The sequence below is a fragment of the Mytilus edulis genome, chromosome 5 (genome assembly GCF_963676685.1).
Source record: "Mytilus edulis chromosome 5, xbMytEdul2.2, whole genome shotgun sequence".
NCBI classification, from domain to species: domain Eukaryota; kingdom Metazoa; phylum Mollusca; class Bivalvia; order Mytilida; family Mytilidae; genus Mytilus; species Mytilus edulis.
The window spans coordinates 30836263-30863112 of NC_092348.1; the positions used below are offsets into that span (position 1 = coordinate 30836263).

The 26850-nt window shown below is 33.5% G+C and overlaps 2 protein-coding genes across 2 annotated transcripts; both read right to left on the reverse strand.

Moving 5' to 3' along the window:
• Positions 1 to 19629: 19629 nt before the first annotated feature.
• Positions 19630 to 22140, reverse strand: LOC139525034 (uncharacterized). Its single transcript, XM_071320212.1, has one exon. The coding sequence runs from the start codon at positions 22138 to 22140 to the stop codon at positions 19630 to 19632; it is 2511 nt and encodes an 836-aa protein (XP_071176313.1).
• A 195-nt stretch (positions 22141 to 22335) lies between these two features.
• Positions 22336 to 26329, reverse strand: LOC139523416 (uncharacterized). The gene is made up of 2 exons (XM_071317445.1): positions 26236 to 26329; positions 22336 to 25686 (listed from the first exon to the last, which is right to left on the reverse strand). The coding sequence occupies exon 2, from the start codon at positions 25567 to 25569 to the stop codon at positions 22336 to 22338; it is 3234 nt and encodes a 1077-aa protein (XP_071173546.1). The 5' UTR covers positions 25570 to 25686; positions 26236 to 26329.
• Positions 26330 to 26850: the final 521 nt, after the last annotated feature.

The window sequence follows — 26850 nt, forward strand, 5'->3', positions numbered from 1 at the left end:
TGAAATATAAAGCTGTTATCATTCTGGCATTGCTTTTCGTTTAAAAATTTTAATTTAGCCTTAAAATGCTTTTATTCCAAAATACCGAATAAAGTCATTTTCTTACACATACCAATGCAAATGTCGACGGAAATGCATACATGGAATCTATATATCTTTAGATATACAGACACTTTACAAAAACTTTTGTTACTGCATTTGAAACGACATTTTGAGAGTTAATTCAGTTTTTCATGTCCGGGCTTTTTCGAGTGTGTCCTTTTTTATCGAGTGCTTATACACATTTCTTATAGCTAAAATGGACCTCATGGGATAACTATTACTGGACAGCAAAATGTCGACTTAGAAGATAACTTCCAAAAATGTCTTAATGAATTGTTAAACAAGAGTTCAACTGTTTTACTAACTGACAAAAAAAAATCGATAAGATAAAGAGTCTAATAATTGATACTAGAGACGGACAGAAAACAGATTCACCCAACTTACGACAATTAATTGAAAGACAATTGGTTTCAACTTGTAACTTGTGCTGTTTTGGGTAGCCTTTGAACTATGAAATTAATAAATTTCATGTAACCGTCATTATTATAGATAAGTTTATTGTATTATTGAATGTTTCTAAATTAATGTATAACTATATGGTCCAAAATTTGTTTTCCCCTTGGGCATTTATTTTTTCCGAAGTTACTCAAAACAATACATTTTTCGCCACTTTATTACTTTTTTCGCCAAATAACATAAATATATATCTTTCGTTTAAAATTTTTTTTTTATTTAACCGTTAGTTTTCCCGTTTGAATGATTTTGAATAAGTTATTTTGGGGCCCTTCATAGCTTGTTGTTCGGTGTGAGCCAAGGTCCAGTGCTGAAGGCCGTACCTTGGCCTATAATGGTTTACTTTTATAAATTGTTATTTGAATGGAGAGTTGTCTCATCGGCACTCATACCACATCTTCTTATATCTATGATATGGTCCGACCATACGTGTACAGTTTGACCATGTGAGAATACGCATATGGTTGTGACCATACGCGTATGGTCCTCATACTCATATGGTCCGGAACATAAGCATAGATAATTCGAATTGAGTCGTACATACATATATTTTATAAGATGAGATGTATGTTCTAAAAAGAGTATACATCTTAGATATTTTATTATCTATTTGTCTTGTATCTTGTATTATTTATTTTATTGTTTAAGAAATGGAAACCGAAAATGACCAAATGCTACAACTGTGAGGAGGAGTCTAATTATACAAATATAATAATTGATCATACAGCAACTAAACACCATGATAACTTCCTTTCAATACACGAAAAGTGTCTAAAAAGTGGAAAATAGAATATTAATCAAGACATTACAATGTTGTTCCTGGTGTCGTTCGAAGCACTGGACAATCTAGCCAGCTGGTGATAACATATGATATACACATTTTGTATTTGTCTATCATTGCTAAAGGATCATATTTAAGCTAATGAACTATTCATTTCATTGTTGATTTTATCTGAAATTTTATTCAAATTTGGTGTTCAATGGCAATAAAAAAAAAGGGATGAATTAAGTGTGTGTGTGTGTTTGATGTTTTTGATTAATAGGTTTCTTTTATTAATCTCCGGAGTTCACCACAAGAAATATTATTAACTGTAAAACCAAAAGTAGCATGAAATGAAGTTAAAATAAATAGGAGTTCCCTGCATAATGTTCTAGACACCGTTTTGTTAAGGATCAAGTTATTTCTAAATGAACACTGGAAAGTAGTTTTTAACGCTCTCCAAACAGAATATTTGCATTAAATTTAAAAAAGATTCATTTTGATATGTTTTGATGACTTATTGGGAATATATGATATTGTCCTTCACTAAAATACAGTTATAAACTAGAAAAAAGTCATTTTTCAAAGCCTAGAATACCTTCAAATTTTCTGTAAAAAAACCGGACCATGTGTCTAAAAACCCGGAAAATTCACAGTTGCTCTCGAAAAAACCCGGACAATAACCAGCACTGATTTTTTTTTATTAAATACAAGGAAATTGAGCTTCTTTGTTGATCAAAACATGTATAGTATTCAATATAAGATGGGTAGAAATGTTAAAAACTGTTATTATTACGAAATATCCACCAATTGAACTTATCGCATGTTTTATCATTCGAAAAAAGCCCGAACTACACTCGAAAAAAATGGACCAAAATCACTCGAAAAACCACGATCCTAGCCGGACACTATACCTACCGTAAAGACTATCGTATTTATCTTGATGAGGATAAAACTGTGTAATCATGTTCTAAGAACAATATGTTGAATTGTTTATAACATGTTTATAATATCAAAGTTTGATAAAAGAGGTTAAAGAAAGAAAAAAGAAAAGAAATTAATATCATAGTGCTGTTATCCACTGCCAAAAAGTTGTGATGCCAAAATGTAACTTCATGTCTTTCGTTTTGGTTTCTGCGTTATTCTAGTTTTTTGTTCTCTTTCACTTTTAAATTAGTAGTAGCATTCATAGACCATACTAAAAGACATATGACCCTTCAATTTTATATAAAAAAAAATATATGAATAGGCTTAATAGATCGAATGGGATGTCTACTCTTTATTATAAAACACGTGAACAAAGACTTTCTTCTAAAAGAAAATTCGTTATATTATCAAAATCTTCAAGAAATGTAATGTCTTCCCGTACTGCAGTGTGTCCGTATGCATGAACACTGTTGTTATATTCCTGCAATATAAAAGCAGAAGTACAACGGAAAAGAGAACAAATGTTGAAAAAATATATTAGAAACCGATTCGGAAAGAAAACCGAAATACACCAAATCATTTAAATACTGCGATGGCAAAGTTTAATTAAAAAAATCAATAGGAATGCATGTAAAAATAAAAAACATAAAATAAACATCCTTCTATCATGTCGTTTAATATAAACGTGCTCATCACAACATCTACGATTATAAGTTGATTAATTATGAAACAGAGGAGATAGACAACGCGGGACATTCAAACTCATTAGTTTAAACGAACAAATGACAAGGCAAACAAACAAACGACCAGAGGAAATGCAACTATGTACAAAACACTACAAATGACAATACGAACCCCAGCACAATTAAAAGGGAGAACTCATGTGGCACCCGTCGTGTTACTCATGTAAATAAAAACTGGAGGAAAAGTCTATTTTGGTAGGTCACATTCAGGGAAAAGAAGACGAAATTATTATTACAATTGGAACATATCCGTCTTCATCTGTGAAACAGATAACCCATAACGGTCAAACAACTCAAGATTTCTACTTCACAGCTTTGAACTCTCGGTTCAAAGTCACGAACGTAACGAAAAACCCGACAACCAGGTAAAGATCTTGATCAACATTCGCTGACGAAATATTGTTTGTTGATTATACGTTATATGGATTCGTAATAATTATCAACAACAACAAAAACGCGCATAGGACTTATGTTAGTATCTACATGTATGTGTTTCATATTGCTTTAGCGTGTTTAGTTTGAATTTAACCTAGGTCAATGACTTATAAAATAGAAATTTGTCTTCGTTTTTTAGATATAAGAAGTTGTGGTGTGAGTGCCAATGAGACAACTCTCCATCCAAATAACAATTTATAAAAGTAAACCATTATAGGTCAATGTACAGCCTTCAACACTGAGCCTTGGCTCACACCGAACAAAAAGCTATAAAGGGCCCAAAATTAGTAGTGTAAAACCAATCAAACGGGAAAATCAACGCTCTAATCTATATAAAAAACGAGAAACGAGAAACACGTATAATTACATAAACACATTTTCTTCCTTTTAGAAACAGGTCATATCATATACATTATATGAAATATTGTTCGGTATTTGTTAACCAAACAGTCTCTTTTTCTGAGCCGATCACTTCATATTACTTGTTTTGCAGCTGACAGTAGATGCTTTTCAAATGTTCCAGGATTTTTGTACTATCGACATCTTGATTTGTGTTACAATTTCAACGCAGAACACTACATCGACTACACCGGACACATTATTCCGACGTGTTCCTCATACGGGGCAGAACTACTTAGAATTGATTCACAAGACCGGCAAACGTATGTTGAACATATATTAGGTAATTATATAAGGATTATTTTCTATCTCTATTAAGGACACGTATATTTCCCTATAAAGTGAATGACCAAGTTAAGCAATAAATCAAATAGTCGACTGTACGTAACTGCATATTGGTAAATCCTGCACAATCAAACGGATGCAGCTTTTTGGCTTTGGGTTCATTGTCGGATTTGAGAAGTCGAAACTACTATATTTTTACATATAAGTCAATCCTTGGAATCGTTGAAAGATTATGCACGAATAGCAGAAAACTTATCTTTTAAATTGATGATAATGGACGCTTAGTTTCTTTTGCTTGTATTTTTTAATATAGAAAAAGAAGATGTTGTACGATTGCCAATGAGACAACTCTCCACGAGAGACCAGATGACACAGAAATTAACAATTATAGGTCACCGTACGGCCTTCAACAATGAGCAAAGCCCATATCGCATAGTCAGCTATGAAAGGTCCTGAAATGACAAACAATTTATATAGCAGTCGAAGGGATCTTATAAAAACTATATTGAAAAGCCCGACAGAATGACATTAGCAAAACAAGACAAACATATAACAAACATTGGTCAGAGAAAACAGTTATATCGTAGTGAATTTTGGATACCGTTATGTGTTAACGATAATTGTTATTTGCCACAACCGACATTTATTTTAGTTTTCAGAGAAAGATTAATCTAATAATTGATACTTTTTGCAGAAATAAGTCTTCACATTGTCATAATGATCAACAATTCTTTATTTATTAATGAAAATTATTTATAGATACTTACAAAGGAAATATATATAGGACCTCTCCGTGTGCACTAGTGAAAAAAAGACAGTTGCCACCCCAATCTTTACACTAATACCATCGCTTTTAATAGCTCAGATTCTTACAAAGCATGAAGAGTGTGTTCTGCATACTAAAATAACATATAATTTGCGATGCGTAGTGAGATTACGTTAATTTGAATAAATATATATTTCATTCGCCTTTCTTGCACAATTATTGACCCCAGAAGTTCTCTTTGTTTTTGTTTCTAGGAAATCAAACCAGAATACAACTCATTTTATGTCTTCATATTTTCCGTAAATTGCTGATGTCTTTTTCAAGTAGGGCACACTATAAAGTCATGCAGTCATCGCATTTAACACAATATTTATGTACATTTAGTTAGTTTATGTCATTTAACTATATGCAGCACTTATAGGTTATCGTTGGTCATCTCAATGAGATTGATTTTCTCGCTTGAGCCGGTACGGCGAAAGTGAGAAAATCAATCGAGTTGAGATGACCAATGATAATCTGTTTATCGCTATTTTACCTATGACGACGATGTTAATTTCATTGACAACGGGATGGTGCGTTTTGTGTAATACATATGTTGAATTGAACCAAATATGAATAGAACGGAAATATGTTTTTCGTTGATGAGATGAAACAGCAACCTATCACTACATTGAACGATGTATGTAAAGAGTCAGTACCGAGTGAGCAACACAAATCTTTTGTTTAATTTATAGAAGGAAGGCCGACTCTTAGGGTGGCAATACAAGGACGATCGGAAAGCCCTGGGTTCGTGTGGACATTATTTAATGGAAGCCCTTTATCATACACTAACTGGAGATTACCAGGACCAAAGACGGGAGATTATTATATCCAGATGTTTACAGAAGATCAGTGGACTGAACAAGTCAATTTCAATGTAGGCAAAGATGCGAATTTTTTATGTGAAATACGATAAGTAGAACACAGACTTGGTTTCTGGAAACTGCAAACAACAAATTCGTATATAATTGATAATTAGCACTGCTTCGGGATTGACAGGAATTTAAAAACATTGCTATAATACATGTATATTACTCATAAAGAAAAATAAGCAACTCGGGGGAGATGAAATGAGAATGAATTATTATATCATATCATATGTTGATTATTATATGTACTAGTATGTACTCAAGTTGAATAAATTTTCAAAAATTGAAATAAGAGGTAATCAATAGTGAAACAAACACAAATAGAAGGTAAATATATTTAATAGAAAATGAAGAATAGGGGGTATCCATCCATAATTATTTAATACAACACCAGCATACACAGCAAAAAACACAAAAAGCAAAGGAACAGCATTTGTATTTCATTTCCTCATCTCAAAGTCACAGTGAGGCCTACAACACGAAGCAAAAATGTATGCTTGTTTTATATCTGATGATTAAATGAAAAAACTACAATATTTAAGAAACACTTATGAATCCTATGTCGACGAAACGTGCGTCTGGCGTGACAAATTATGTATTGATGATTTAGAGACAGTTAAATGTACATCAAACGGTATCGCTACTTTTAACGCCGTTTTTATTTTACCATTGTTAACGTCACAATATCTTTGTAAATGTTGCTCTATTATTATGTCATTATGGTATTATATTGAGTTGAGATTACACAGTCAACCGCAATAGATGTTGTATATTGCCTCTCCTAACATCGAGTTTACCCATCCGTCACATTATGATCATGAGCCTGGTATCTATATTGAGTTTATGATATTCCTAAAATATTTGGCAGGAACCCTGGAGTGTTTTGATAATATATGTTCTGAAATATAATGCTAGGGTTGTTCTAGAACAGTGATACAAAAAAAAACATGAACAGGTGACAGACAACTGGAAAAGTAAATAAATTTATTACATTGGTTGCAATGAATTACATTGATTTCCCAGTTAGATAAATATATTTAATCCCGATATATTTTCAATTCAATATTTGGTGTCTATATACGTTATATATACATTATTAACAGCATAAGATATAGTCGACGTAAATCCAAGATATCAGGCTCTTGCACAACTTCGAATAATATCAATATATGGGTCATTTAAAAAAAATGTCGAATTTTGAAATTGGAAAAATTATTAAAAGTTACTTATTCAAACAACCCTCTACATAAGCAAATCAAAACAAACAGTACTTTAAGAACAACAGATTAAAAGATGCAATCTTAATGATGCCATACAAGAATATCTTGAAACATTTTTTGATCGGTGGTACAATATTTTGTCTATCCTGTTACCATTTTCAAAACAAATTTTGGGTTATTAAAAAAAGGTTTAGATAAAATATTAAGCTTGTTTTACATAGCCAATTAGATGGTTTTCAAGAGAATAAACTTCTATATATACTCATTCTGTAAAAATAGATTATTTGCTAATTTTTGAGGTTGTACTGAAAAATGCCTCTAAAAATTGGTTTTCAAAGGTTGTAAAAATTACCACCAGTAATGCAAGTCTAAGATAGCAATTTATATTGTTCGGCATTTTTTCACCCTTCCAAATAAACCCAACACCAAGTAAATCCCTCATAAGTTGGTTTACCTTTCTCTTTATTTCATTGGTAACAGGAACGTACGTTTCTGATATATCACTATATAAAAGTCTATCCTGTTACCTTTTTGTCTATCCTGTTACCGATATCAGTATTGCACCTGCAAATGCTTAGTTGGGAAGATTAAGACGTTATATAACCTTCAGATGAGTTCAAACAACGAAATATTTCATTCGTTTTGCGCCTATATATATATATAGAAAAAAAAATTACAACATTTTTGTCTACAATTGTCTATCCTGTTACTGTAACCATAGCAACCATAGTAACAGGATAGACAAATTTCTTCGCTTTTTATTGCGATTGTGAAATAACTACTCCCTTTGGTGAAGTGATTATGGTTTTCTATTGTGAATTTGGTTTCCAACACGTTATTACACTTTTTACAAGCATACTGTTGGTTCAATTAATCAAAAATCAAAAACAGCAAAGACATGAAAATAGTACACTCTATTTTTTTCACTAAATGTCTTGAAATTTCTTTTCTCTACAATGTCGTTCAAGAAATTTGAAGAGCATGTAATCATGATAGACTCAAGAAGCAAGCGAGGTAAAGAGAAAAAGAATATTAAAGACTTCTGCAGAGTAAATTCAAAGTACAAAACAGTGTGCAGTGAAACACTAAAACGTTTTTAAAAATTTGCACTAGAAGATGGCTTTGATATCAGTGAAAATTAAGGGTTTGGCGAAATAGCTTTGATGTAAATAGGCTGGAGTAGTACATTACAAGTGAAAATATCTGATGAAATGGTAAAATCACAAAAATACTGAACTTAGAGGAAAATCAATTCGGAAGGTCCATAATCACATGGCAAAATCAAACATCAAAACGCATCAAAAAAAAAATGGACAAGAACTGTCATATTCCTGACTTGGTACATGCATTTTCAAATGTAGAAAATGGAGGACAAAACCTGGTTTTATAGCGCTAACCCTCTCACTTTGATGACAGTCTCATCAAATTCCGTTTTATTTACATTGATGCGTTAACTAAACAGACACAATAAATAAAATAGTCAAAATATGGGTACATCAGTCATCATCGTATAACAATTTTAAAAGGAACAATTTAACAGAACACAAAAACATCTATCTACAAACACATTCATTGATTTATGTGTCTGACGTCAAAAACTTTTATACGTCACATAGATTTGTTGTTCAATGTGCATACAAACAATTTTAAAATTTATATAGGCAATGTTAGCATATAGGGTTAAAAAAAATCAAAAGTATGTAAGAATAAATTTCAGAAATAGACCGAGATTGAAAATAGTCCAAAAGTTATATATAGAATTTATAAGAATCCACAAATAGTTAATTCCAAGATATAAGATGATAAACAACATCAGTATCCAGAATCTATAGATCAAGATCATCGTGTATTATTTGTGAAGTTGATACGAAATATTTATTAACAAGGTCTTGGTACCTTCCGATGAACTTTTTAGAAAAAAACACAAGACGTTCTTTGACATACCCCTGGTTCATCAACTTTCTACTCAGACACTGATGACGTTTTACAAAGTCTGAGTAGGAGCTGCAAGCTCTTGAATATCGAATAAGTTGGGAAATATATATCCCATATGCAGGTGAAGTTGGTAAATTGCTACTAAGGTTGGGGAAAGTTATAATTTCAAAATTAAAATCGTCTCGTTTGTCATAGATTCTGGTACTGAGATGACTGTGTATGTCAAATTCGAGATATAAGTCTAAAAATTAGGCAGAGGAAGCCGTGTCTGTTGTTTCTTTAATCTCTAGTTCTGAGGGATATATTAATGGAACCCAATCAGAAAAGTTCGAAGAGAACGAAAAAGAGAATTTAACGGTAAAAGATGTTGATATAGCACACGCAGAAGGAATTCCTTTAGATGAGAGACTTGAAGTGCCACAGAATAGACAAGACGAGATGTCTTCTTGAATATATTCAACTCCAGGTCATAGTGCATTTCGTCTTGAGTGACCAGAGGAATGATAACTTTTCAAACCGAACCAAGCTGAATAACAAATCAGACACTAAAGGAATCGTTATATGGACCTGACCATTAGATACAATATGATGATAATGATACACACATTAAAGAAATAGAGAAGATATTAAAAATACTACCTTGAAAAATGGAAAATTTAGTTGTTTCATCAACCATTGATTTGTTTGAATTTTACAGTACTGGTATTCCTGTGCTAGATTAGCTTGATCATGTTTGATGTTTTCTCGATATTGAGACATATGACGACTTTTAACTAGAATCTATGACAAACATAATTATTTCTATTTTCAAATTGTCAACTTCACCTTTCTCAGCAGTATAATATCCCCTACTTCATCGTATGGCGTTTACATATATCAGTTAATACGTTATACTAGTTTATGTTAACATTATACGGAATTAATTGACACAAATTGACACCTAAAATATTTCTCCAACAGAATTATGAGGAATAATGACTGAAATCGACACTACATAATTTTAATCATCACGAATTGGTTGACCGGTACGATGTATTGGTGTCTCAACTCATTACCGGTATGTTTTCACGGTCTTATATATATCTTAAGTTATCAGAATAGTCGTATGATTTGTAATTTTGCCAATTGTGTCCTATTTCCAACAGTACAGTGACATTTTGACTGAATGTGAATTTACATGTGGGTGATGCATGCACAGTAGGAGATGCTTACCCTGCTTACTGGTCTCGATCCTTTTAGAGAGTTAATGCGATTCCCTCGAGCGTTATTCATTGCCATGATTTTTCGCTTCCTTATCAATTAACGAGATTTCCACATCTGTAAACTACAACTGTTCTCTTAATTTAGGTAAAACATGCTCACCACATACCTCTTTTGATCGCCATAAATTGTTGTCCTGAATGTTTTGGGTTAAGCTCAAAGTTGAAATCTGTAGATTTTTTGGAGTTTTGTAAAACAAATTACAATTTTCTTGTCAGAAACAAAATTTGATGATTTGGATGACATTATAACAAATTTTGAACATAAAAAAATCTTAAGTGGAATATTTGTGTTGCTGTTTTTGTTATGAATGAGTTATTTGATTCTGCAGTGCCGTTGAAAGGCAGATCTGAGGAAGTATTGTGGTTCATTTTCTTTTGCTGTGGGGTTGCATTAAAAAAATATATATTTGGTTCAGTTTATATTCCTTCAAAGTGTGGTAGATATAATGTTATTGTATATTTCAATACGATTAAAAATTATATTCTTGACTTTATGTTCAAGAGTCATGATTTTAAATTGTGTCTATTAATGCACACACTAAATTAAATGTATTATCAAATTTTACTTGTAAAAAATATCATATAATTATTTATTTTGTGATTATTTTAAATTAAGATAATGGTTTTTAAATTTAGATAATGGTTTTGATGTTTGTTCACACTATACGGATTTCATATACAGGAGTGTGCTACTTACGCAGAAACTTCTCCAACAGTTATGAGGAGGACAGATTAAAATTGACACTCCGTAAATTTTATGGACACCATCACGAATTGGTGGATCCATACGATGTGTGTTTAACCAAACTAGCTAAGGACATTTTTACCACATGGTAGATTGTGGTTTGTCATTATGTCGTCTAATCTTTTAATTACCGAACGTGACTTATTCCCGATTGTGACTGTTTTGCTGAGTGTGAATTCGCATTACTATAAGACGTGTTACGGTACTTGTCTATCCCAAATTCATGTATTTAGTTTAAATGTTTAATGTTATATTTGTAATTCTCATCGGACTTTGTCAAATGTGTTGACGTCTTTTCTATTATATTTATGTGTTATGGAAACAAAAATTAATCACCGCCGTCATTTATTAGATTTAATTTTGGTCAACATACTCTGTACGATAATTTACGTTTGAAGTTTGATTCATAACAAACTGCACATATATATATATATATTATAGTTAATTGCTATTAATAAGTATTGCAATATGCGTTGTGTTTAAATGCAATATCTTTAATCAATCCTAATTCTATCTTACTTTTGAGATATAGTTTTTCATATGTGACGTAATTTTTCTGCTGTTTCAGAAATTTCATATATTCAAATGTGACGTAATTTTTAATGCCTTTTCACCATCGTATGTGACGTGATTTGTAATGCCTATTCACCATCGTATTTGACGTCATTTTCATAATTTACTGCGTTGAGGCCTGGACTGAGTCGGGTGTGTCTATTCTGTGTTGGTCATTTATTATGTATTCGTGTTTGTTTTATGTAATGAGTTAATACTTCAGTTTCATTATGTATATCTGTTATATTCATTTGATAAAATTTGCTGTTTGCAATAGCATTAATTGTTCTAAATAATAAGGATGTTATTATCCCAAGCATAAACACTTAGCCGTATTTGACACAACCTTTCTCAACTTTTGATCTTCAGTGCTGTACAACTTTGTACTTTTTTTCGCTTTCGATCTTTTATATCTGGGCGTCACTGGTGAGTCTTGTGTGGACGAGGCGCGTTTTTGGCGTATTAAATTTTAAACCTGATGCTTTTTGTTATTCATTAATCATGTGTTTCTTTGTCTAATACGTTTTCCTATTTATTTGTATTGTAGTCCTGTAATATTATGTTGTCATTTCTATGTTATATTTAACATTGCCATTAAAGTGCGAGGTTTGGCATGCCACAAAACCAGGTTCAACCCACCATTTTTTCCTTTAAAAATGTCCTGTACCAAGTCAGAAATATGGCCATTGTTATATTACAGTTCGTTTCTGTGTGTGTTACAATTTAACGTTGCGTCGTTTGTTTTCTCTTATTTTTGAGTGTATATTGACATTGCGATAAGACGTGTCACGGTACTTGTCTATCCCAAATTCATGTATTTGGTTGTGATGTTATATTTGTTATTCTCGTGGGATTTTGTCTGATGCTTGGTCCGTTTCTGTGTGTGTTAGTTACATTGTAGTGTTGTGTCGTTGTTCTCCTCTTATATTTATGCGTTTCCCTCAGTTTTAGTTTGTTACCCCGATTGTGTTTTTTGTCCATGGATTTATGAGTTTGAACAGCGGTTGCCGTTATAGATTGATTGCACAAGCTTCATAAACAATACTATGTTGAAAGAGGTGTATTTTTCAAAACCATTAAGGAGGTAATAATGTAAATATAAGATTAACAAACTATGGTATAATGGTGATTGTCACAAGCAAATGAAGGCTTATAATATAGTAAACATATGTGAACTGGAGGATTCGAAATGATGAGAATAAAAGAAACTTGACAAGACAAAATAAGAATTACAAGAAAACCTTTGATAAATGTTACTTAAATATAGAAAAACATTTATTGGCAAGTTGGAAAAGTCTGCGGAGCAATGACCTTAAATGTGTTCAATTTTGAATAAATATTGACAACGATGTGTGAACAAACAAACAGACATAAGTAAAAATGTCAAAAATAGGGGTACAGCAGTCAACATTATGTTATAATCTTATTATAAATCTATAAAAACGAACGAATATGTCAACAAAGAAAAACAAAAAAAGCATATAGACGAAGCACATTAGCAAAAACGAAAGACAAGAATACAAAATTTATCATAGCACAATAACACAATGACGGGATGTAGAAGTACCGAGCCACGTCAAATGGATATTACCAAAAAATAAAAGACTAAACAGAAAAATTAATACTTTACAAAGACAAATAAAAGAATAATATATTAACAAGTTATTAAGATGACAAACAACGCAATACCTAGAATCTAAACTTCAAGACCATCGTGTATTATTTGTGAAGTTAATACGGAATGTTTATCAACAATGTCTTGATATCTTCCGATGAACATTTTTAGAACCAGGAGGAGACGTTTTTATACATACCCCTGGTTCATCATCTTTCTGCTCAGACACTGGTGACGTTTTAAAAAATCTGAGTAGGGAATTAAAACATAACTAAGGGTTTTTGTTTAATAAAAAGAATTCAATTCAATTCAATTCAAAGCTTTATTTATAGTCGGCATGTTACATAACAAATAAACATAAGCTCTCTGAGCTTTTATAACCGACATATGCATACATTTACATAACAAACATACACATTACAAATATTAAAACATAAAAGACATAGAACATACATTTCATGCACATTTAGGCTACACTATTTAAATACTATATTCTATACATGCATAAGAATAAGCACTAAAAGCAAACATAAAACATAAAGCACAGCATTCACAAATTATAAAAAGCTAAGCAAACATTCACAAAAAGCAGCACTATTATATTTCAAGCTGTAACATAAAATAAATAAAACTAAGCACATGCATTGCAATGGAGAAATTGTTGAAATCAAGTTAGATTATAATGGGGTTGAATTCAATGTAGAAGACCGTTTTATTTACCTGAAAATTCTGTTTGAAATACTGGTAAATTCCTAGGGTATCTAGAATAAAGTTTGTGTTTTAATTCCCATTTCATCAAAAAACATGGCCGCCATGGCTAAAAATAGAACATAGGGGTAAAATGCAGTTTTTAGCTTATAACTCAAAAACCAAAGCATTTAGAGCAATCTGACATGGGGTAAAATTGTTTATCAGGTCAAGATCCATCTGTCCTGAAATTTTCAGATGAATCGGACAACCCGTTGTTAGGTTGCTAACCCTGAGTTGGTAATTTTAAGGAAATTTTGCTGTTTTTGGTTATTATCAAGAATATTGTTATAGATGTAGATAAACTGTAAACAGCAAAAATGTTCAGCAAAGTAAGATTTACAAATAAGTCAACATGATTGAAATGGTCAGTTGACCCCTTTAGGAGTTATGGCCCTTTATAGTCAATTTTTAACCATTTTCCGTAAATCTTAGTTATCTTTTACAAAAATCTTCTCCTCTGAAACTACTGGGCCAAACTTAACCAAGCATGACCAAAATCATAATTAGGGTATCTAGTTTAAAAATTTTGTCTGGTGACCCGGCTTACCAACCAAGATGGCCGTCATGGCTAAAAATAGAACATAGGGGTAAAATGTAGTTTTTAGCTTATAACTCAAACACCAAAGCATTTAGAGCAAATCTGACATTGGGGTAAAATTGTTTATCAGGTCAAGATCTATCTGCCCTGAAATTTTCAGATGAATCGGACAACCCGTTGTTGGGTTGCCGCCCCTGAATTGGTAATTTTAAGAAAATTTTGCTGTTTTTGGTTATTATCTTGAATATTATTATAGATGTAGATAAACTGTAAACAGCAATAATGTAATGCTTGGGGTATACAATGTTTTATTATACTTTCATCATAAATTATATTATGAACACGAGACAAACGAGACATTTCAGTGTGTCCACTCTTGTTTTTGCTTTTGAAGAAGGTATGACAGAATCGAAGAACCATTTATATAAATTGAAAACCCAAAATAATCATTGATGGAAGATTTAAGCAAAAAATTTAAGGTGAGCGATTCAGGCTCTTGAGAGCCTCTTGTCTATATTGCTATAGTTACCACATTTAACAATTTTATGAATTACAGACAACAGTTCCTGAATCCTCAATGTTTTTTTTTTCCTCATTGCCAAAAATTAGATTTTTTCAGATATTGTCTCATTTATTTAACTTGCATGTTGCAGCTAATTTTCATTGTGATTGGATTGGTCGGATAGAAAACATAATGCGTGTAGCAAGTCTGAATATTAGTAATCACATAGCGTAAATCAGTCTACTCCATTGTACAAACTATTTAAGATAAAAGTACGTGATCATTTTAAACAAGCTGGTTTCTCTGACTGTTAATGACGTCTTTACACTATAACCACTGGATGTTGGACGTGTACTGATTGATATTTTAGTCTTAGAAACATGACTTTTTGTTAGTTGTTATAGATTTTGAACTACAATGTAGCTGTCAGTAACTGCGAGTAGTCTCAGATCTGTATATTGTGCCATTTTTGTTGTGATGAATAAATAAATACCCTCCCACGTCCGGTCTGTGTTTTGTTAGATATTTTTTTCTGTTTAGTATCGATCTAACGAGTTAAGCCTAATTTGATAGTTTGTTCTTATGTTGAACTGTTGCACCACTGTCCCAGGTTATGTAGGGTTGGAGCTTTTACACACGTTTTACCCCGCCATATCCTTTATATGTCTGTCCCAAGTCAGGAGCGTGGAGTTCAATGGTTGTCGTTGGTTCATGTCTGTTATACAAAATGTACTTGTTTTAGGAAATTGTTTTGTTATATATTAGACCGATACTTTTCTCAATTAGACTGTTTCGTAATTTTCATGTCGGAAACGATTATACGGTATGGATTTTCTCATTGTTGAAGAATAATTGCTTAAATCCACTTCGTTCGAACTTTGGTACACATCTCACCCAAATGTTTGAATTAAAGAATTTCAAACCAAACATGGTATGGACTAATATATTTTTTTTCAGTATTATGAGTTGAGTTGTGAACAGCGTTTTGTCTTTTTAGCTGTTTGAATCATGAAATTCAAATCAAAAAGTGGACGTTTGTTGGGAGTGACTGGTGATGATAGGATTGTAACCTAGGTAATTCAGAACAAATTGGGAATGAATTCCATTACATTTTTAATGTTTTTGTTTGGTTTTTGCCTCCGAGAGAAAAATATGTTTTACCTTTCTTATAAATATTTATACCAAAATATAAATAAATTTAAAATATTATTTAACAGTGATGATCGCTAAATTGTCATCCACAAGTGGCAATTGTTTGCAAAATTGTGATATCAGTAACAATTATAATATATTAACATATTTTTTGTCATTTGTTACCTTAATCATAAAATTGAGAATGGAAATGGGGACTGTGTCAAAGAGACAACAACATGCATGTTTTATGTTTTTTTCGTATTTTATCATTTGTTTATCAACTTTCCCTACTATATATATGTTATTGTGAAAACTTGAAGCATGAAGTGATAAAAATAATTCTTTTGTTAAAAACTCGGTTTTTGAACTAGTCTAAAATTGTTCTCACAAATTATATTTGGAAAGAAATCTGTTTCTTGTTTGTCTTAGTATGAAACCGCGGAATAAATCATGTCGGTGAGGAATTAATCTTGAATGAATATGAAACTGTCTTTTGTAATTCATCAACAAATGAAAAATATCTTTGACAGAATTGGGTAACATTTTTATTTTAATAGAAATGAATGTGTCTACTGTTTGTTTTATGTTAGCATATAATATTTTTTTTAATTCAAATCTGTACTGCCATAACACTACATATTTATATTATGTGACATAACATAACAAAATATATATAAAAAAAAAACAATAACTACAAGATCATTAATATAAATAATAATAAATTGATTATAAAAGTAAATATTTCAAGAGCTCCCTGTCCTCATTTCTATAGAATCCTAGCTTATTTACCTGAATATTGGATCTTGGCTTGAGTATATAATTAAATTTAAATTTGTAATGTGCATACATTCTCTTTCATAAAAAATCAAAATAAACTTTTCTGTTATTGTTATTATTACAATACAAAACGAAATGAATTTCATCTTAATTAAAAGTAGAAAACTGTGTCATATGTGACAAATAACTAATCATTAAAAGCAAATTTTCCATTTGGTATCATACATAATTTTTATATGTATCTAAAGAATGAATATATATAACAAGTCAAAAAGGGTACAACATCACCATTAAATAACTATAAAATGAACAAATATTTAAATTTAGATATTTCGGATAACAGATATCCTTCTCCGGTAATAGCACGATGTCAAATGAATCATGTCAATATATATTCAAATTGAGACACTATCAAAACCTTGAATGTTTATACACCACAGACGCTGGTACAATTTTAAAATTTCCAAACACGGCGCACAGATTACAAAGATATGCCAAATAAAAATAGTTATTTGCGATGTGCACTGGCACAACTCTAAATTTCCAAAGGTTGTGACAGTTGAGATGTTATATCTGCATGGGGGGCAGTCCTCAACAACAACAAAAATCAAAAATGCCCTAACCGACCAAAGTTGGTATAATATTTCAAATTTGACAACGGTATGGCAATTGCAACAGAAACTACATATTTAAGCCTCCCAAAACGAATAGGCTTAAATATGTAGTATCTAAGTTACTGAAAGCTAGTCCAAATCTAACTTGGAAACCTATATAACTTGTTCATTATATTTACCAAGATTTGGACTAGCTTTCAGTAACTTCGAGTACTCCTTAGTCGGTACACTGGGTCTTTTTGTTAGTGGTTATGTGCGAACTGGTGAACCAAACCCTTTCCAACTGATATTTGCGTTTTGTTATAATTGTGTGCTGTAACACCACTGTACAAGGTAAGAGAGAGGTGTAATCGCTTGCAAACATGTGGTATCTCTCCACACCATATAAGTGTCCGTCCCAAATCAGAAGCCTGTAATCCGACTTTGTATGGTTTCAGAGGAGTTGCGGATCAATGAAATCGGTCTTTAGTAGTATAGATTAACCAGTTATACAATTGAGCGCAATACATTATATAAATGAGTACACGCATAAGAAGATTTTGACATTTTGCGGTCAACATGTATCATGTTTATTGAATCAATCATTTAAAAAAAGAAAGGCAGTGATGAAGTTTGTGCATATGAATGTTATTATTGTGTTTGTACAACGTAAAATCAAATATATCTGTCCTTGACCTTAGGACATCATACAGTATCTGTGGTGGCCGGATGAGGCCATTTTGAGTTTTTGACATTTTGATTTATATTCCATAGAGTGAAAACGCAAAAAAATAAAAAAAAAAAAATAAAGAGGTTAATCATTTTGCGTTACCAACTTCGTAAGAAATCTGAATCACCAAGGATGCTGTGATGGCGTTGATTCCAATCAGAATTATTTTTTTGTTATTAACAATCATTATGATTCGTTGTACATTTGCGTTATAGCCGTAACAGCTTTTAGAAAGAAGAAAAAATGTTGCCAAAACTGTGCAGTCTTAAGGAAGACAAATCCAATATCGTAAATTATGTCTTTATTCATACACAGAACCTCCGGGGAGGGTACAAAACTGAAAAGATACAAAATAAAACAAATTACCATGTTTGCAAAACAATGGCAAAGTGTTACCTAAAAAGTACAATTATGTCACTAACTGATAGCCATAACTTGTAAACCATAGAAAACTGCATGTGAATGATCCAACAGTTACCTACATGTAGATAAACATTTATAAAACCTTACAAACAAAAGATATCTTCATACACACAAACATTTATGATATAAATCTATTCTAATCAATGTGAAGTAAAAAATGTAAAAAACTGTACGTTCATTAAATGACACAAATGGCGTTCCATAGAAATAGTTTCTTCAAACAAACTGAGTAATGCAGATTTAAAATCGAAAATTTAATGGGCAAAGTTAGACCAGATAGTTTAATTATCTTAACTTATACATGAATACTCAAAATAAGCAGTTAACGGGAGTTACAAGGATGTAAACAAATACCGGTCAAAATGCACACAATTCACCACTTCACACAAAAAATACAAAAATTACAGAAAGATCACTTATCCGGTGATCAGCAAAGTTCATAATACAAGTAATAAAAACTTACTCTGTGGTATCAGCACCATTATAAAGGAAATAAAATGAATTTTCTGTAGTGAAACTTTTGAAACACATTTGGCGGAAATAAAAAATCAATACATATCGACTAATAAAAAACCAAACAGTGCGGATACGCACAACAATCCGGGAGTCAGCACACTCCCCTCCTGATTTCATAAGAAATCACTACATACATAATCAAGTTCAATTCATATATACACAATAAATGAAAACTTCTTAAGTTCACACAGTATTATCTGTTGATAAACCCATGTACATTATCAATAATGTTATCAAGATTACAGTGTTTATTCAGGCTCAACAAGCAAAACGATTTGAGATATTGGTCTCACATAAGTCACTGGTTGACCATCACGAATGATTCTAAGTTCAACTTTACGAATTTTTCCATCCTCACTGGGGAAAACTCTTTCAACGATACCAGTTGGCCAGTAATTTCTTGCACAATTATTGTCTTTCATGAGTACTACTGTTCCAACTTTAACATTTTGTTCTTCCGTTTGCCATTTAGGTCGTACTTGCAATGAATGTAAATATTCCTGTCGCCACTTTGCCCAGAATTGTTGAGCGAGAAATTGCACATACTTCCAATGATGTCTTATAGAGTCTTTTTTCTCAAAATCGGGAAATGGACAAGTGTCGTCTGCTGTTTTTTGAGTGAGCAGAAGAGACGGAGTGATGACTCAGAGTCATACGATACACATGTCAATGGTCGGTTGTTGACAATTGCAGTAACTTCTGCTAAAAAGGTGGTCAACATCTCATGAGTCAAGTCTTTCAAACGGTTTTCTAACAGCAATGAGTCCAATATTCTCCTAGACACTCCGATAAGTCGTTCCCATGCTCCACCGAAATGAGAGGCATGGGGCGGGTTAAACTGCCATGTAATTCGATTGTCGTTTAAAAAGTTCTGAACATTACGGTCTTCAACAAATTGAGCAATCATCGAAAGATCCTGAGTTGCCCCCACAAAGTTTGTACCTCTATCGGATCTCACTTGTCGAACTGGTCCTCTAAGTGCGATGAATCGACGCCAAGCATTTATGAACGAAGAGCTGCTCAGTTCCTCAATAACTTCCAGATGAATAGCTCTAGTAACCAGACAAGCAAATAACAGAGCCCAACGTTTTGATTGGGATACACCACCTCGTGTACGACGAAACGTAACTGGCCATGGGCCAAATGCATCAACCCCTACATACGAAAAGGGGGGACTTGGAGTTAACCTGTCTTTCGGCAAATCAGCCATCTGCTGAGTACAAAGTTTTCCTCGTAATTTCTTACACTGCACACACTTCTGTATGACTGAATTTATAAGACGTTTAACACCAACAATCCAATAGCCTGCATTTCTAATCGCTGCTTCTGTAAACGATCTACCTTGATGCGCAACCCTTACATGATAGTGGCATATGAGTAGAATTGCAATATGATGTCCTTTTGGAATAATAATAGGTTGTTTAAATAAGTCATTTAGCTCGCTATGTTTGATACGTCCTCCTACTCTAAGAAGTCCATTTGAATCGAGAAACGGGTTTAAGGGTAGAAGTGAACTATTTCTTGGGAGACGTTTGTTGCATCCCATCAAAGAATCTATATCCTCTTGAAATCCTTCTTTTTGAACTTCCTTGACAATGAAACGTTCGGTTTCCAGTAGTTGTTCTACAACATTCATGGTATTAGACTTTAATGTCTTTACTGATTTGTAATGTTTAATTTTGCTCCTAAGACAATTGATCGCTGACACGAGTTTTCTCCACTCAGAGTATCTGTCAAATCGTGAAGAGACTGATTCTAATGGCTTACTTTCTACAGACGTAGTTTTGAGAGTTTTTATTTCAGGTCTGACCTCTCGATCCAATTCAGGATCAACTAAATTATGATCTGTTTTCGAAGTAAGGTCAATTTCTTGTAGAAGAAATGATGGTCCGCGAAACCATGTAGTATTCCGAAGAGTTGCTGCCTGTACGCTTCTTGTTGCGATATCAGCTGGATTCATTTCACTAGACACATAACGCCACTGTCCTGGGTCGCTTGAAGCACGGATTCTACTTATCCTATTACAGACATAGACGTAAAACCGACGACTTTTGTTGTTGATATAGCCAAGGACAACTTGACTATCCGTATAAAAATACATGTTTTCAGTTTCTATTTTCAGGTGTTCTTTGATGATGTCAGTCATTTCTACTGCAAGTACAGCGCCGCACAATTCTAAACGGGGTATAGTGTGCCCTGTGGATGGTGCAACCTTTGCTTTGCCCATTACAAAACTTATCTCAGTAGAATTCCCATCACTAAGTTTTAGGTACGCTACTGCACCAATTGCTTCTTTCGAGGCATCAGAAAAAATATGTATCTCACGCAAAGTTGCTGTGGCAAATGACACTGTGGTATACATACGAGGTATTCGCAAAGTTTCAAGACCTTTGAGTGAAGTTACCCATGCTTCCCACTGTTCCAGATACGAATCTGACAGAATGTCGTCCCAGTTAACTACACTAGATCCTATCATCTCTCGTAGTAACAACTTTCCACGAATTATCACAGGGGCTGCAAAGCCAACCGGGTCGTAAATGCTATTAATAGTGGACAGTGCTCCACGTCGAGTAAATGGTTTCACATCTGGGGATATTTGAAATGTTATCTCGTCAGTTCCTATATCCCATGACACACCTAAGCTGCGCTGAGTCGGAAGTTCATCTGAACTTAAATCTAAATCCTTCAAACCTTTCGCTAGGTCGCCTGAGTCAAATTGTTCGAGAAGTTCTGTGCTATTTGACGTGATTTTGTGGAGACGCATCTTTCCACGATCCCATAAAGCTGACTGAGTTCGCTTGATAAGACTAACAGCTTCACTAATATTTTGACATGATATCAGTCCATCATCTACATAGAAATGATCGTTTACAAAATCTCTTACATCCTGATCTTCATTTTCGACAGTTTTACGGAAGCCGTAGGTTGCTATGGCAGGAGATGGGCGGTTCCCAAATACATGCACATTCATTCTAAAATCAGTAAGTGGTTTTGACAAATCATTCTGTTTATGCCACAAGAATCGTAAAAAGTCTCTATGGTCTTCACGGACTTTAAAATTGTAAAACATCTGTTCGACATCACATGTAATTGCAATCGTTTCCTTCCTGAAGTTGAGTAAAATTCCCAATAATTTATTGGTAAGATCAGGACCTTTCAATAACACATCATTGAGCGACTGGTTCTCAAATTTCGCACTACTATCAAATACAAGGCGGATGCTATCAGGCTTACGTGGGTGATATATCCCAAATATTGGTAAATACTAGTGTTCTTTTCCACTTTTAAGAGTAGGTGCCTCCTCAGCATGATTGTTATCTATCATCCTTTGCATGAAGTCGGTCACGTGCTTTGCTTTTCTTTCATCTTTTGAGAGAGAATAGTCAAATGATTTGGCTCGTTTGAGTGCAAGACCATGATTGCTCTGTAAAGGTTGTCTGTTAACCTTAAAGGGCAGCGGAACTGTCCATTGACCGTTTTTATCTTGTTCAAAATTAGCATCCATAATGTCAAGAAAATCCTTGTCCTCAACTGCTAAGCCAATGTTTTCATCATACGGCGTCTTCGTAAATATGACATCTGATTTCAATTTCAACTCATACTCACAAGGCTTAAAGAATGTAGCTCTTCCATCTTCTAATACGTGTGTCTTGTGGACATGGACGATGTCAGGGTAATGCACTTTACCAAGGCATGTTTCTCCAAGTATCACCCATCCTAGTGGGAGTTTTTGCGCATACGGAAGTCCATCTTTCCCAATGCGATGATCTAACACATAATGCGAAGATATTAAATCTCTGCCGATCAAAAGTTCTATGCTAACGTCGGACTGAATTGGCTGTATAAACTGAGCAATATCTTTCAAATGATCAAATTTTCTAGCTAACTCTTGTGACGGTATTTCGTGCCTGTTGTTCGGTATCTCTTGACATTCTATGATTTCAGGGAGTAACAATTGATTTTCATGGTTGAAACTCTCAACGATATAGTTCTTAGCTCGACGACCTGAGGCAGTAAATTGACCAGAGCAAGTCGATAACACATATTCTGAGTTTTTACCGTTTTCTTCAAACTCATCGAAGAATTTCGCAGTGGCAAGTGACCTATTACTTTGATCGTCTATTAAACAGTAAACCTGTCGTACATTGGTCGGGTTGTCTTTTGGGAAGACATTAACAAGTATGATTTTAGCACAAGATTTACTTGTTCCAATGTTCGTTCCGCATACCTGAGTACATCTATTTTCCACAGTTTCCTCCCCTCCGTGGGACTTACCGGTATCTGAAGAATCATGAGACTTTGACACGTCAATGTGTAATGCTGATGGGTGTCGATTGCTTTTGCATATGATACATTTTACGGTTTCTGTACAATTTTTGCTCAAATGCTTTTTTGGTCCACAACACCGGTAGCAAAGTCCATTTTTCTTTAGAAAGTCTTTTCTCTCAGAAATTGGTTTCAAACGGAATCCACGACACATGTTTAGGGTATGGCTTGTTCCATGAATTGGACAAGATAATGAATCAACTAGGTGACTCTCCGGATTTTGATGAGATGAAGAGTTAATTTTTGGACCATTATGAAGGTCCTCCGATTGCGTTATCCTGGTAGACACGTGAACTGGAGAGTCACCAGTTTTACGGGGCCTCTGCTGACTGTTCGGTTCTGCAGAAGACTCATATTTAAAACTAGGATCATTCCTAAGTTTTGCCATGTTGGCGATGAAGTTGGCAAAAACACTGAATGGAGGATATATGACATCATTCCTCGTTTTATATCTGCTAGCTTCCTGAGTCCATTTTTCTTGTAAGTTATAAGGAAGTTTTAACACAATTTGATTGACTCCTGACGATGAGTTGAAGTGTGAAAATACTGAATGATAACGTACACTATCCATGATAGAACTTATCTCCTCTACAATATCTGACAGGTCGAATAGTGGTCGGTAGTCCTTAGTTGTTATTTTAGTAAATGATGCAATTTTACGTTTGATGGTATCTTCCACCATTTCTGGTCGACCAAATCGATCCTCAAGTCTTTCCCATATACGATCGCGACATTTCTCTGGATTGTCAGCATTAGCAGAGCGAATTCTAAGAGCTTGTTTGGACGATGTCGGTCCAAGCCATTTCACTAAGAGGTCCACTTCCTCTGCTGCTGTAAGCCTCAACTCATGGGCTATGTTTTCGAACATTGATTTCCATGCAATGTACATATCAGGTTGATCGTCATACTTTGTCAGACGTGAAAACACGAGTTCCTTTCTAACCATAAATCGTGAAAATTCATCACACATGTTTACTTCTTTTGTAGACGGAATGAAGACAGGTGCTTCTGCATTCAAAGTCTTGTCGTGATTTGTTTTTTGCACAGTGTCGATAATTTTACCATAATGCACATTTTGAACGTTCTTCTTAGTTAGCTCTGGTCCGGTTTTCATCATTTGACCTGACTTGACAACATTGACAGTTTGAACAGGTTTGATATCTTGAACAATTTTGTTGACTTTGTTGTTGTTACAATCATCGTGAGTTGCATGCACGTCAGCAACTGTTTGAATAATTGTCACGTCATTGAGTTTGCTGTCAGTATCAAGTATTTTATCTTTTCTACTTAAACGTTCATAAGAATCTTGAATTACAAATTGTTCAGTTCTATCCAACACAAAATCATCATTGACATCAGAATTCTCTGTTGAACTGTCCTCGCCACTACCTTGCAATGCCTCCTGAATAGTTCGAACCTTTGACTCTGCTTCATCAACCTCACGTTCCCTTACAAGCTTTTCCAAGTTTGCATCGAGAGCAGCTTTTTGACGTGTTAGCTCTTGCTCTTGTTCAGTATATTTTAACCGCACCTTTGCAGCTTCTAACTTTACTTGTTCCTTTACAAGCATTTCCGATGCATGTGAAGTGAAAGATTCTAGTGAACTTCGCCTTGTTTTAGTACTATGATAATCTAAATCAGACTTCTTCGAAACACGATGAGACTTGACACTACTTTTTCTTTCTTTTTTGACTGTTGGACTAGATTTCACACTGGCTTGCTTCGCTAACTTCATAGCTGATGCTAATTGAGGATTCGACTTAACACTATTTTTCTTTTCTTTTTTGCTAACATTTGGATTATGTAAATGTTCGTCAATAATAGCAATGAAATTGTCCACTTTACTTTTCAATGATTGCACTATAAGACGGTGACCAGACTCTTCCTGATTGCTCTCTTTAGTGCGTGTACCTTGAAGAAACAATATGAAGCGAGTAGATTCCTGTGTGAAGGCGTAAAATCTGTCTATAACATCCTGACGAATTTGCCTCACTTGTTGTTGATCAGGCAAGTGGTTAACATCTATGCTGAATATATATGAATCGATGTCCCGCTTAAGTTTCCGTAGTTTGTCTAAATAATTTTCTGTCTGTAATGTGTATTGTTCTTGGCCTTTTGGGTTCAATTTCCTTTCTCGTTGAAAAGCCATTAAAGATCCTGGATCTGAACTCATGACTGGTTGTCTAGCTGATTGTCGCAGATTTTGTACTGTGCAGTCTTAAGGAAGACAAATCCAATATCGTAAATTATGTCTTTATTCATACACAGAACCTCCGGGGAGGGTACAAAACTGAAAAGATACAAAATAAAACAAATTACCATGTTTGCAAAACAATGGCAAAGTGTTACCTAAAAAGTACAATTATGTCACTAACTGATAGCCATAACTTGTAAACCATAGAAAACTGCATGTGAATGATCCAACAGTTACCTACATGTAGATAAACATTTATAAAACCTTACAAACAAAAGATATCTTCATACACACAAACATTTATGATATAAATCTATTCTAATCAATGTGAAGTAAAAAATGTAAAAAACTGTACGTTCATTAAATGACACAAATGGCGTTCCATAGAAATAGTTTCTTCAAACAAACTGAGTAATGCAGATTTAAAATCGAAAATTTAATGGGCAAAGTTAGACCAGATAGTTTAATTATCTTAACTTATACATGAATACTCAAAATAAGCAGTTAACGGGAGTTACAAGGATGTAAACAAATACCGGTCAAAATGCACACAATTCACCACTTCACACAAAAAATACAAAAATTACAGAAAGATCACTTATCCGGTGATCAGCAAAGTTCATAATACAAGTAATAAAAACTTACTCTGTGGTATCAGCACCATTATAAAGGAAATAAAATGAATTTTCTGTAGTGAAACTTTTGAAACACATTTGGCGGAAATAAAAAATCAATACATATCGACTAATAAAAAACCAAACAGTGCGGATACGCACAACAATCCGGGAGTCAGCACAAAAACACTTGATTTATCTTCATGACAGATATGTCATTCTCGGAACCGTCATTGTCCCCTCTGATAAAATCCAAAACGACAAATTTGTTATTTCCCCGTCGGGTGAGACCCAAAACTACAGATATGTTATTGTTCCCTAAAAAAAATACCGAACGCTGTGTTTTTTTACATTTTTTTAGTGTACATTTTACATTTATTTATATACCAGTGGTTTTCAAATGTTTGGGTTGAAACATTCCTAATTGTCAAAGTCGTTTAAAATTTCAACTTTTGACGAAATTGATTGTCTTTTACTCTACATAACTAATAAATACCCATGCTACATCTCAAGTCTCCAAACAAAAGCGTTTTATTGCTGGGTATGCCAAATTCTCCAGAAAATCCTTTTTAAATTTTTAACTGTGATAAAAAAAGATGCGATGAATAAGTCAATCAAACCAAACAATGACGGACAAATATATGCA